This window comes from Bubalus bubalis, chromosome 11 (assembly GCF_019923935.1).
Source record: "Bubalus bubalis isolate 160015118507 breed Murrah chromosome 11, NDDB_SH_1, whole genome shotgun sequence".
NCBI classification, from domain to species: domain Eukaryota; kingdom Metazoa; phylum Chordata; class Mammalia; order Artiodactyla; family Bovidae; genus Bubalus; species Bubalus bubalis.
The window spans coordinates 81142477-81154960 of record NC_059167.1 but is presented as its reverse complement, the minus strand read 5'-3'; the positions used below and the strand labels follow the sequence as shown (position 1 = coordinate 81154960).

The following is a 12484-nucleotide window of genomic DNA, read 5'->3' as shown; positions in this document are numbered from 1 at the left end:
TCTGGCAAGGCTTCTCAGAGGAGTGTTTAGACAGATGCTTGGAAGACAAGGAGGAGTTAACCAGGAAGGAAGAGGAGGCAGAGAGAGTGTTCCAAAGCTAGGGAAAACAGCAAGTACAGAAGTCCAGAGGCAAAAGAGAGCACAGACAAAGCGCAGTTCTGCTGCAGAACCATTTAGGGAGGGGATGATGCCAAGAGAAGAGAGTGGAGGGGCAGACAGACTCTGTAAAATATATATTTTTGGCTATGCCACAGGGCTTACAGGATTTTAACCTCCCCCAACCAGGGATGGAAACTGGGCCCTTAGCAGTGAGAACATGGAGTCTTAACCATGGTCAGTGAATTTGCTCGTTGACAAGTTTTTAACAGGGAAATAAGATGATCAGTTTTGTGTTTCTGAGGAATCACTTCACTTCAGTGTATACAATGGATGGGAAGGAGAGAAAGCCTAGGCAGGGAGACTTTTGCAGTGGTCCAGGAGAGAAAAGATGGTGGCCTGAGATACAGGACACATACATATAGTAGTGATGAGGAAAGGACAGATTTGAAAGATATTTCAGAAGCAGAATTGATAAATGGTGATAGGATTCAGTTGGATTTGAGGTTAAGGGAGGAGGACGTAAGGTTGATATTCAGGTTTCTGGCGTTGGTAGCTAAGTGGTTAAAAAAATAGTATCATTCACTCAGGAAATGCTGGAGGAGCCAGTTTTGGGAGGCAGAGAAGGTGAAGTCAGTTTAGAGTGTTGTGTGCCTTTGAGACAACCAAGTAAAGATGCTAGTCGTCAGCTGAGATTTTTAAATCCAAGAAGGTCTGGGCTAGAGAGGTGGAGTTGGGAATCACCAGTGTATATAGAGCTTAATTAAGGGCATGGACAGTAGGGCCTGTGGAGCTCCTAGCTCCAGTTCAGACTATGGAGTGTCTACTCCAAGGTCATGAGCACTACTGGAGCATACCCTGTCAGCACACCACACCCTCCCGTCATCTGTGTCTGCTTTCTGTTATCCCCTGAAAACACAGGTTGTTGATCCCAACTCTGCCCATTGCTGCACCACCAACTCCTGGATGGGCCTCCTTTAATGGCGTCTCAACTTTTCATAAGATTTACTCTCCCATTCTAACCCCAGAGGAGCAAAGTTCCCAAATATTGGAGGATGTAAGTAATTGGAAGGAAGAATCCAGGTTCTTCTTCCCCATGTGGAGACAGGAGAGGAGGGAGAACCTTATGGTTGATCCTGAAGACGTAGCTCACGGCAGGTTCTAGATGCAACCTGATAGCTCTCTTACTAATGCTTTCCTTCTCCATGCTTCCAGTCTGAGAGTAAACTCTCCTCTGGATCAGAGAAAAGCTGTAGGCCTGATCTGGGAAACAGGCTGCTTTTCCAGAGAGATGAGGTCAGAGAGAACAGTACAGCTACAACAAAGAAGCCTAATAGTTTGTGCCAAATTGATTCCCCCAAAGATATTAACCTCCTTTCTTTCTTCATTCCCTAAGGCTACACTAAGATTATAAAAGGTGTTCAAAATGTTGAGATGAAAATATATGCATGATTTGTTTGCATATCATTTTCATACTAATTTACTATCTAAATACAAAGGAGTCATTTCTTTCTCCGTTCCCCTCCCCCACGCCCCATGTGCTAGTCTGGGCAAAATCAGTTGGCTGATATTTAATTAGGTGCATTCAGCTTTAGCCATGGCTTCCTCTTTTCCTTATTCTTGAACCTCCAAGATCAGCTTCTTTTCCTTTTCCACCTTGATCATTTTCACTTGCTATCGCCTCTAAATGACTTTTTTTTCCCTTCTTCCTCTTAGGTTAGTACTTACTCTTGATCAACAGTCTCCTATGGGTCAACCAAGGGTGTTTGCTAACCCTCAAACCAGGCCTTCTATCTCGTCAGTTGCTATATTTGCTAAAAATCTCATTTCCCAACACCAGGGGGTGTCTGTCTCTCCTTCTATCTGTCCTACCCTGAAGGTGGAGATTAGTCCCCAGCCTTTTCCTCTCCTTTTTCACACACTAAAGCTCACTCCCACCCATTACAGAGCTCTAGGTTCAGAGAGTTGTCTTTTTATCTCAGCTTATCTGTTTTTCTCTCATTCTCCCTGGATTTGCGCGAATTTGTCACCTTCTAGGTCTATCCAGCCTTCGATCCCCGCACCACTCACGATCCCCTTTGGTCGTTCTCTCCTCTCCATACCTGTCTTCCACCACCTCTCTATATAAGCTTCCTCGCTTTCCTGGCTCTTGCGCGTCTCGCGTCTCTGAACCTCTCTATGTATCTGCCTTTCTTCCCTCTCTCTATCTCACGACAGTACTTCTGTATCAGCCTCTGCTCATCTCTCCCACAGTCCCCACACTAGGAACAAAGTCACGGTGTTTGCGCAGAACAAGCCTCGCGTCGCCCGCTCTCGCATCGCGACATTCCACCGTGCCCCTCCGCGCATTCCAACTGCGAACAAAGAGTTCCCCTCCCCTCCCCCACTTTTTCCTGTCCTAATTCTTGAGTGATGTAGTAGCAACTGCCTAAACTGCCCCCCGCCCTCCTTTCGCCTCCAGTCGGCGGATCTCCAGCTCTGGGACACTTAGCATCAGCACCCGCCCCCCCTACCCCTTACCGGTGCACTGGATTCCTGCGCCGACACCCCTGTTCCTCTCGCGTTCGGCGCTCCGCCCTCCAGGAAAGTAGATCCGGCCAGGCAGACAAAAGTTTGGGAGAGAAGTTGAGTCGGTGCTGAGTGTGAGCGAGGGGGGCGGGGGCCGGAGAGAGTGGGGGCTGCCGGGCGAGTCTACGCGTGAACAGATAGACCTGCGGACGGGACAGCCGCGGCCGTAGGCCCTTCTAAGCCCCGCTTAACCCCTGATGCGCGGGGGGACGAAACCCCTCTCGCTGGGGGATGCTGCGGGATTCTTGGCGCCGGGCATCCGGACCGCCCGCTAAACCCCTGTGCCTATCCTGTGCCCCTCGGGATCCGGAGTCCGGCCGCAGGGAAAGAGAAGCGGCCGCCGAGACGCTGCAGGGTGCCGGGCGGGGAGGGGGCTGGACGCCCCAGACCCGAGGGCATGGAGCGTTTAGGGGAGAAAGCCAGTCGCCTGCTGGAGAAGTTAAGACTCTCGGACTCCGGCAGCGCGAAGTTCGGCCGCAGAAAGGGTGAATCTAGCCGGTCTGGGTCTGATGGGACCCCCGGGCCGGGCAAGGGACGCCTGAGTGGGCTGGGGGGACCAAGGAAATCAGGGCCCCGTGGAGCTGCTGGGGGACCTGGGGATGAGCCGTTGGAGCCAGCCCGGGAGCAAGGCCCCTTGGACGCTGAGCGGAACCCGCGCGGCTCCTTTGAGGTGCCGCGCTACGAAGGCTCCTTTCCGGGGGGACCTCCTCCCTCCCGGGCCTTGCCTCTACCTCAGTCGTTGCCCCCCGACTTTCGGCTGGAGACCACGGCCCCAGCCCTAAGCCCCCGCTCCAGTTTCGCCAGTAGCTCAGCCAGCGACGCAAGCAAGCCGTCCAGTCCCCGGGGCAGTCTGCTGCTGGACGGGGCGGGGGCTGGTGGAGCCGGAGGTAGCCGACCCTGCAGCAACCGTACCAGCGGCATCAGCATGGGCTACGACCAGCGCCACGGCAGCCCTCTGCCTGCCGGGCCATGCCTGTTTGGCCCACCCCTGACCGGGGTTCCGGCGGGCTATTCCTCTGGAGGGGTGCCGTCCGCCTACCCCGAGCTCCACGCTGCCCTGGACCGACTGTGCGCTCATCGGCCCTCGGGGTTCGGCTGCCAGGAAAGTCGCCACTCGTATCCCCCGGCCCTGGGCAGCCCGGGAGCTCTAGCCGGGGCCGGGGTGGGAGCGACAGGGCCCTTGGAGAGAAGAGGGGCGCAACCTGGGCGACACTCGGTGACTGGCTACGGGGACTGCGCCGCGGGCGCCCGATACCAGGATGAACTAACAGCATTGCTGCGCCTGACGGTGGGCACAGGTGGGCGAGAAGCCGGCGTCCGCGGAGAATCCGCGGGGATTGAGGCGTCGGGTCTCGAGGAGCCGCCGGGTGCGTTTGTTCCAGAGGCCGCCCGGGCCCGGATACGGGAGCCAGAGTCCAGAGAGGACTACTTTGGTGAGTGAGAGAAGTGGTTAGGGTCGGGAAAGGACAGGTCGCTTCATTCTGTTGCCCGTTGCCCCGACGGCTGACGCTGGGAAGTCGGAGGCAGAGACGCGGGGCTAGGAAAGAAGCAAGAGGAATTTCCCACACCCAGTGGGTTTCAAATGGACCACGGGCATCTTATTCCTGTTAAATTCACCGCTTCCCCCTCCCCACCTCCGCCCCGATGATCTCGTGAATCCCAGTTCCTCAGGCTTTAGAGCCTGGGTGTTTTCGCGGTAGGAGGCCTTGCGGGGGCTGGGGGGCAAATGAGGCGGTGAGAGCATCCCGCTTCATGTTCCCCCCTCGACGGCCGTGCCCCTGCAGGCTCCTGCGCTCCGCGCCCCCACCCGGGCCCAGGCTCCGCCCGCAGGAATTCGGGGAATGCGAGGGTGGGGGGGCGGGGCGGGCGAGCAGCGTGCGTGCCGGCTCCTGCCCGGGCGCTCCAGGTGCCCGCGGGCGGGGCCAGCCGCGCTACGCTGGGCGGAGGTGGGGTGCAGGGGGTGGGGGAGCTGCTTCCTAACACGCGCGGAGCTGTGGCCGCTGTCGGGGAAATGGAGCCTGGGGGGAGGAAGAAAGCCCTGGACGGAAAGCAGGGACCCTGCTGCTGGCTGGCCCCAGTCCTGCTGGCTCCGTGCGTGCGTGGGCATTTAAGTCCAGACCCAGTGGAGTCAGCTTCTATTTTTCCCATCATCCGGAAGTTAGGACAGCAGCCTTGACCACCCGGGACGGCATCACCCCTGGATGGCCCTGGATGGATGAGGACTGTGTGTAACTGCCAGAAATAACCTGGCCATCAGTTTTGGTCATAACCTGCTCAGAATCCTTAGTTTTCTGTTGCTAAAGAAATCTGGTCTCTGCCCCTCTTCCGACGCAGTTAACTTCAAGAAATATTAACTATTGTACGTCTCAGCTTAGGGAGGGTATTGCGGTCTTGAATGATCTTTTAGCCAAGACCCACAGACACCACTTCACTGTATTAAAAAAATGCGGATCTGGTTGCGATAGGAAGTACAGAAAGAAGTGGAGGGCTCACACCCAGGTCTGTGAGCCTGTTCAGTGTTCGCAGCGCCTTCTCACCTCTTACCATCCATGTTCCTGCGGTAGACCCCAAGCTCTAGAACTCTGGCTAGAAATGTAAATAGGGAGAGGAACCCAGCCAGGGAAGGAAGACTGGGAGGAGGTTCAGAAGTAGCAGGGGCTAAAGGCTGAAAGGGCCCTGCTTAGTTCAACTCTAATCATTCCCTGTTTGCCCCCACCTGAGAAAACCCAGAGCAGATAACCCTTTAGTCAAGGGAACCTTTTAGCAGTTTTCTTTTGAGGCCAGGAGACCCGCTGATGGGTGGACAGAAGTCTCCTCAGCTAAGCCATCAGAACCAAAAGGAGGAAAGTTGCTGGGAGAGAGTGCTGTAAAAATGGCAGGAAGAACTTAGAGGTGGATGTGCTAGGTTAGAGGTGGTGAGTCGGACATGCCTGAGCAATTGGTTCTCATCTTCCCATAATGTCCAATGCTTCCCCCAAAAGTGGCTCTAATAGGGCCCCCTGGCACGATGCTCTTAGGGGGTAGAGCTCCCCTCCCTGAGGAGGGTGGGTGGGGAGGGGCCTCTCTCCCTAGGGGTCAGGTTGCCTCCTCTTGACAGAACCCCCAACCTAACTCTACCCTCCCACTCCTGTGCCTAGTAGGGGCCCTCTTCCTTGGCTCCAGCCTTGCCCAGCTGCCAGAGGGTGGGTGGGAGCAGGGCAGGCCTGGGCCCATCAGTTGCTGCAGCTGCTGCACGGGCTCCCAAGCCCCTGGGCAAAGATTGGGATGGGCCCCAACAGGCAAGGAGTGTGGCAGTGTGCCGAGGGGGAGAGGTGGGGCAGAGCGAGGGGTGAGGCGGGCCGGTTGGGATCTGCTCCCCAAAGACAAGCCCTGGCCCTCACTCATGGGCCTGGAATTGGGGAGTGGAAGGAGGGAAGAACACACCCAGGAAAGGCGGGTGCCAGAGCCTAGTGTTATGTATCTTAGGAGAGATGTTGGGGAAGAGCAGTTCAGCTTTGTTTCTTCTATTATAGAAGATGACAGGGAGACATTAGGGGTTCTGCCACCCTTCCCCCCTCTTCCTCTGCAACCCTCAATCCTTGGAACACACCCTGCATTCTAAGCAGCCACCTACCCAGAGGAGTCACACTCACATGGTCCTGTCTCCACAGGGCCCTCTGCTGAGCCACATCTTTCTCACCATCTTTGGAGGCTTAGAGGTATGGAGCAGAGCTCTTTCTGTAACTGAACAGCAGTTCATTTTACAGATGGGGAAACTGAGGTCCTGGAGAGGCTTTCTGGGCCTGGCCTCCTTTCACTAGGACATTTTTTCCAGGCTGCTGCTGGGCCCTTATGGACTTGCATCTCTGTCTACACAGTGCCCCAGGGATCAGACCTTGCCTTTTTAGTCTTTTCTCCCCCACAGAAACCAGCATCTGAAAGCCGGAGACCTTTGACTTTCTCCAGTTTTCCACAGTGTTGGGCACAGTGTTCTTGCTTGGCGCTAAATGGATGTTCAGATAATGTCTGTTGATTAATCAGTCAACAAGAGTGAGTCTGTCCAGCCAAGCCCTGGCTGCATCCCATTTACTCGTTCTTCCCAGAATGGAGCCCATCAAACGGAGGTTGTGGCTGGTGGTCTTCTGCCATCAGGAAAGATGGCGACTGCCTGGGTTTGAGGTGGGGGCGTGGGATGTGATGCTGACAAGCTGTTCTCTCCTCTCAGGCACGTGTATCAAGTGCAACAAAGGCATCTACGGGCAGAGCAACGCCTGTCAGGCTTTGGACAGCCTCTATCACACCCAGTGCTTTGTCTGCTGCTCCTGTGGTGAGTGCGGCCCCCAGAGAGACCTTCTGGACAAGGCCCGAGGCCTCGAGCGCGGACACACGCATGAGTGCCCAGGGAAAGCAGAGCTGTGCCTCTGCATTTACTGGCCTGGCCTTCGCCTTCTTTCCTGCTCCCCTACTCTGTGCGCTACCTGGCTCTCCCGCCGCACGCCGGGTCAGCTTTCTAGCCAGAGTCAGCGCTCTGTCTCTTCAGCCTGTTTCCTTTGCTCTGTTCCTCCTTTCTTCTGCCTTCCTGCTTGCCCAGTCTGGACTCCCTCCCAGCCCTCTGGCCTCTCCTTGGTGGGGCTTGGTCTTGGGCAGCCCGAGTTGCCTGGGGCGACAGTGAAAGACTGGAATGTGGGAAGGGTGGGGTGGGCTGGGGGAGTGGGGAGCTGTGGGGGGCGGAGAGGGGGGGTTTTCTCTTGGCTGGTCAGAGTTCAGCCACCTCGCTGGAGTGCAGGCCACCAGGCCATGCCAAGCTGATGACATCACGCTCCAGGAATGCCCGCTGCTGTTAGCTCAGGAGGCCCGCCTGGAGGGGGGTGCTCCCAGTGGCTTCAACTCCCCAGCCCTTCCCTCACCTCCCTCATTACCACCCCCAACCCCCGCCCTTACCCACTCTGATTCCTTTGCTGAACCTTTTAATCTCCTATCTATGCCTGTCTGACTCCAGCACTCGGCTTTTCTTTCCGCGCCACTCCCAGCCTCTGCCTGGCTCCCTTTAGGTTCATCTGTCTATTTGTCCTTCTGTTTATAGAGCCTCTTCTGGGAATGTCTGTTTCCCTCCTTCTACTCCCTTGTGTCTCACAAGTTTCTAAATCAACTTTTCTGAACCACTGGGGAGAGCTGGAAGTGGAGATTTTGATGAGAGGAGGGCTGATATGGGCAACTTGCCCATTCTCCGCCCTGGTCTCATTCCTCCTGATCCCTGATAATTTAGACACCCTGGAGCAGTTCCTGGGTGTTGGTTTCATGGGGAATCGTCCTGCCTTGTCTGCTTGCAGAAGATCCTGGGCTGCTTCTGACCCCAGAGACTCTGGGTTCCTCTAAAATTGGGGAAACAGTCTAGTGTGGCAGGAAAGGGGACCAACTTTGCTCCCAAACAAAGCACTTTGTCCCCAGTGGTAGTTCCAGTATGTCCTGACCTCCACCGAGCTTATCCCTGGGAGACAGGGCTCAGAGGAGAGCTGTGTAGAGGCTTCTGGGTTGAAAGGTCCCAGAGGGCAGAGTCCATGACAGTGTGATTGCGTTTGAACACATCGTATGGCATCTTGTTCAGAGCCCCTGAACCTTGTCCCCAACCTGTGGTGGGCTCTGCTCTCCCAGGTGGCTCCCTGAGCAAGCCCAGACACTGGGGAAGAAGGCATTCGTGTATAGCAGGGCCATAGAAAACTGGTGAGGAGGCGGGAGCTGGAGAAGTAGTAGCAAAGGAGTGGGGAATTGGCAGGAATGAGACCAAAGCAAATGGGAATTGCATCAGATGGGGTATTTGTGTGGGGAAGTGGGGCAGACAGCAGTTAGGAGGACAAGCGCTAAAGTCCAGGTTTAAGTGAATCATGAAAAAAAAAAAAAGTGAATCATGAAACATCAGAGAGCAGTGACCCCGCCATGGGGATGCCCTGTGCCTGGACCCCCGAGAGACTCCAGCGTCTTCTCTGCTGCTTCTAGGACGAACTTTGCGCTGCAAGGCTTTCTACAGCGTCAATGGCTCTGTGTACTGTGAGGAAGACTATCTGGTGAGTGAGAGGTCCCCTGGGTCTGGAATTGGCTCCCACGCCTTGCTCTGTAGCCGGCTGGGGTTCCACTACTCAGGTTATTCTCAGCCTGTAATGCCCTCCCTTGGTCTTCTCTTCCCAGTTTTCAGGGTTCCAGGAGGCAGCTGAGAAGTGCTGTGTCTGTGGTCACTTGATTTTGGAGAAGGTAAGCGAAGTGTCTTCAGCTGAGACTGTGAGGCTGCTGGGCCGAGGGGCGGAATCAGGAACTAAATGGATCCTGAGAAAAAGTTGGGGGAGAAACCCATCAGCAATCACTTGCATCCCATTCTTTGCCCAAACAACTGTTTATAGTGGCTTCTCTTTGCTTGTGGGATCAAGTCTGGACTGCTCAGCCTGCCATCTAGCCCCTCCCTAACTCTGCAGGCACAGCCCCGCCCTCCGCCTGAGCCTGGAGTGTGGGGTCCTGAGTCTTAATCCTCTTTCTGCTACTGGCTGAGATCAGTTGAAGCTCAGTTTTCTTTTCTGTAAGGAGGAGTTGGTTTGGCTGGTGGTTCCCCGCCCTGGCAGCCTAGTAGATCACCTGGGAAGAACAGAAGAAAATACCAGGGCTGGGTCATCTCCAGAGACTGTGGTGAATACTTCTGGGTGGGACCCAGGCACGGATGGGCTTAAAATCCTCCCTGTGTGATCCTGATATGCAGCCAAGGCTGAGAAACACTGGCCTGGATGCTCCCTAAGACATTTTTCAGGGTTTCTGCATCCATTTTTAAGACTGCTTGGTCCTCCTGGATTCCACAGTGGAGGGAGGAGAGCAGAGGCTTGGATGAGGTTAGGGGAGCAGCAGGGAGCCTCATCAGTAGCTGAAGAGCAGAGACTGATTCTCCGCCCACCCCATGAACCAGATCCTCCAGGCAATGGGAAAGTCCTACCACCCCGGCTGCTTCCGATGCATCGTTTGCAACAAATGCCTGGACGGCATTCCCTTTACCGTGGACTTCTCCAACCAGGTGTACTGTGTCACTGACTACCACAAGTGAGTCTGGCCCTCGGGCTGCGGTATGGAACCCTGCTCAGGGAGCCCCCTACCTCGGCTCACCTCTGTCTTCTCCCTTACAGAAGCTACGCTCCTAAGTGCGCAGCCTGTGGCCAACCCATCCTCCCCTCAGAGGTCAGTGTGCCTGGGTTCTCCTACAGGGCAGCCAGGGCTGCCGCCTCTGGGGAGGGACTGGGGACCGGCTGCCTGGCCTCTCATGGGAGGCGGTGGTGCTGAGGAATGCACTCCTCGAAGATTCCCGTGTGACTCTGCTCTCTGGGTCATCACCCTGACCCCAACATCCGGGCCTGGACTTGTCCGACAGCCTCGCTGGGCCCAGGCTTCATCTCTTTTCTCCCAGTCCAGAGAAGGAGACTTTCTCTGAAGTCAAGGTCATCAGCTCCCAGATGTAGGGGCCGGGAAAAGGTGGGGAAGAATCCTCAGGGCTGCTAGGAAGGGGTCAGACATGATTTACACTGTGTGTGCCGTGGGAAAAATGCCAAAAGCCTGTGAGGACCCAGACCCTGCAGGGTCTCCTCGTCCCCAGCTTAACTTACTTATGCTGCATGCCCCTTCCCTCTGTAAGGCCTGAGCCCCCAGACAGAGGGGAGGCTCCAAGAGGGGACACTGCCCTTCTGGAGGCGGCGCCAAGGACGGGGAAGGGGAAAGTTCCCATAGGGTTTGCAAAGGCCATCTCAAAGCTACAGAAGGATGATGTCCTTGATGGTCCAGTGGAATCTGAGCTTCCACTGCAAGGGGCTCAGGTGCAATAGATCCCTGGTTGGAGAAGTTCAATGTGCCCAGTAGTGCAGCCAAAAGAGGAAAAAGCTACAGATGGAGGCAGAGAGGATCTGGAGGCCTCTGTGTGATCTTTCGTTTGGAGGGGGCCAGGTGGGGAGGGCGAAGCTGGGGTTGTCAAGCTGCTTTCATGCCCACGGGGGTGTGCATTATTTCAGGGCTGTGAGGACATCGTGAGGGTGATATCCATGGACCGAGATTATCACTTTGAATGCTACCACTGCGAGGTCAGTGTCGGGGGCTGGGGCATCCAGAGCTGAAATGGGGCTGGGGGAGTGAAGTCTGAAAACTGTCGTTGTCTGTAGGAGAGGTATAGGCCGTGGGAAACCAGGAAGGTGCTCTGACCCATCTCTAGTCTCTTTCTCGCCCTTCAGCCACTCTCTCTGGGCCTGGTCATTTAGTCCTTTCTAAATCAGGCGTCACTAGAGTCAAGACTCCTAAAACTAGGTACTCCTGGTAACAGCTGGAAATGGGATCCTGTCTCATTATTTCTGCTGTAGCAGCGACACCTGGTGTTCAGCTGCGGTATTTCCCCAGGTTTCTCTGGGTGTTCATCCCCTCCAACCCCACCCGCTTTCTTCCAGTCACTGGGAGTTCAGTGCTGCACAAGGCAGACTCCCCAAATGTTCAGGGTGCCCGGGCTGAGTTGAACTAGGTGTCTTTCTTTCCTAGGACTGCCGGATGCAGCTGAGTGATGAGGAAGGCTGCTGCTGCTTCCCTCTAGATGGGCACTTGCTCTGCCACGGCTGTCACATGCAGAGGCTCAGTGCCCGGCAGCCCCCTGCCAATTATATCTGAGATGTAGTCACTACTGCTGCCAACACCACCACTGACAAATTCCTCTGGCCAGTGGGCCCCTCTGAGGCCAGCCAAGGCAAGAAAGGCACTGCAGGCCTGGCAGGAGAGTCCCCTAGGAAGGGCCCCAACGGCCAGAGACCCAAAGATCAAGACATTCCAAATGGGGGACTTCCCTAGTGGTCCAGTGGCTAAGACTCGCAGGGGGCCTGGGTTCGAGCCCTGGTCAGCGAACTGGATCCCACAGCTGAAGATCCTGCGTGTTGCAACTAAAGATCCCATGTGCCACAGTGATGATCAAAGATCACGTGTGCCGCAGTTAAGACCTGGCACAGCCAAACATAATTTTTTTCTTAGAAAAAAAGACATTCCAAATGGATGTGGAGGAGGAGCCCTCTAGTTGCCATGGTAGGGGTGACTGGCCTTCGTTCCATGTGTGCAGACTGCGCTGTAGCATGTGACAGGCACATACAGGTGGGTTCCAATACTTTCTAAAGGTCTGATTCTGGTCTGTGTATCTAATATACATTTGTGTGCACACACACTCTCTCTCCTTAGTGACTGTTACACTTGGTTCATTAGAAGTAGCTCATCTCTCTGGATCTGCTGCCTCTTAGAGGGAACCAGGATTATCCATTGCAGCTCCCAAGCTCTGAGGTTCTGGGAGCCAGAGAGGCAAAACTCTTGGTTCTAATGTTTGGCTAGACCTCTTAATCAATTCACTGAAAGTTTACTTAAAGTTCATTTCTCTTAATGACCAGGTTGCCAAAAACAGTTCTCTTTTGGGTATTTTTATAGCCATTTCGTTGTTCTGTTCTGTTCTTGGGTATTTCAGATTTTTATCTTTTTATCTAAGAGTACTCTTGAGTTATCAGCAACATAAATTTATCAGATTTGCAGCACTTTGTAAATGATTGGATTGCTTCTTACCTTTGTGGATAATATCTTTTTCTATGTTAACCTACTTTTCAAACATTAAACAAATTTTTTTTTTTTTTTTTTAATTTTTTGACCACACCATGTGGCATGTGGGATTAGTTCCCCCACGAGGATCAGACCCATGCCCCCTGCATTGGAAGCTCAGAGTCTTAACCACTGGACCACCAGGGACATCCCAAACTTTTTTTTTTTTTAAGTATAAAGTTTCCAGCAATAAATATAATTGGTACAAACA

General features: G+C 54.5%; 1 protein-coding gene and 1 long non-coding RNA gene across 4 annotated transcripts in view; one reads left to right on the top strand and one right to left on the bottom strand.

Annotated features, from left to right (window-relative positions):
- LOC102407589 overlaps positions 1-2748 on the bottom strand; it is a 19042-nt gene extending 16294 nt beyond the window's left edge. The window contains exon 1 of the long non-coding RNA XR_328248.4: positions 2617-2748. This is a non-coding gene — a long non-coding RNA (uncharacterized LOC102407589). The remainder of the gene's footprint in view (positions 1-2616) is intronic.
- On the top strand, positions 2683-12484 carry AJUBA (ajuba LIM protein). Of its 3 annotated transcripts, XR_006542948.2 has the most exons (10): positions 2683-4097; positions 6315-6362; positions 6869-6970; positions 8638-8705; positions 8827-8889; positions 9587-9717; positions 9801-9852; positions 10674-10742; positions 11188-11784; positions 12349-12484. XR_006542948.2 is itself a non-coding variant. In XM_044925297.2 (9 exons), the coding sequence occupies exons 1-9, from the start codon at positions 3062-3064 to the stop codon at positions 11311-11313; spliced, it is 1695 nt and encodes a 564-aa protein (XP_044781232.1). In that variant the 5' UTR covers positions 2683-3061; the 3' UTR covers positions 11314-12484. The 3 variants fall into 3 exon arrangements, 2 of the variants coding, with proteins under 2 accessions (XP_044781232.1, XP_006066553.1); XM_044925297.2 differs by having other exon boundaries at positions 11188-12484; XM_006066491.4 differs by lacking the exon at positions 6315-6362 and having other exon boundaries at positions 2685-4097; positions 11188-12484.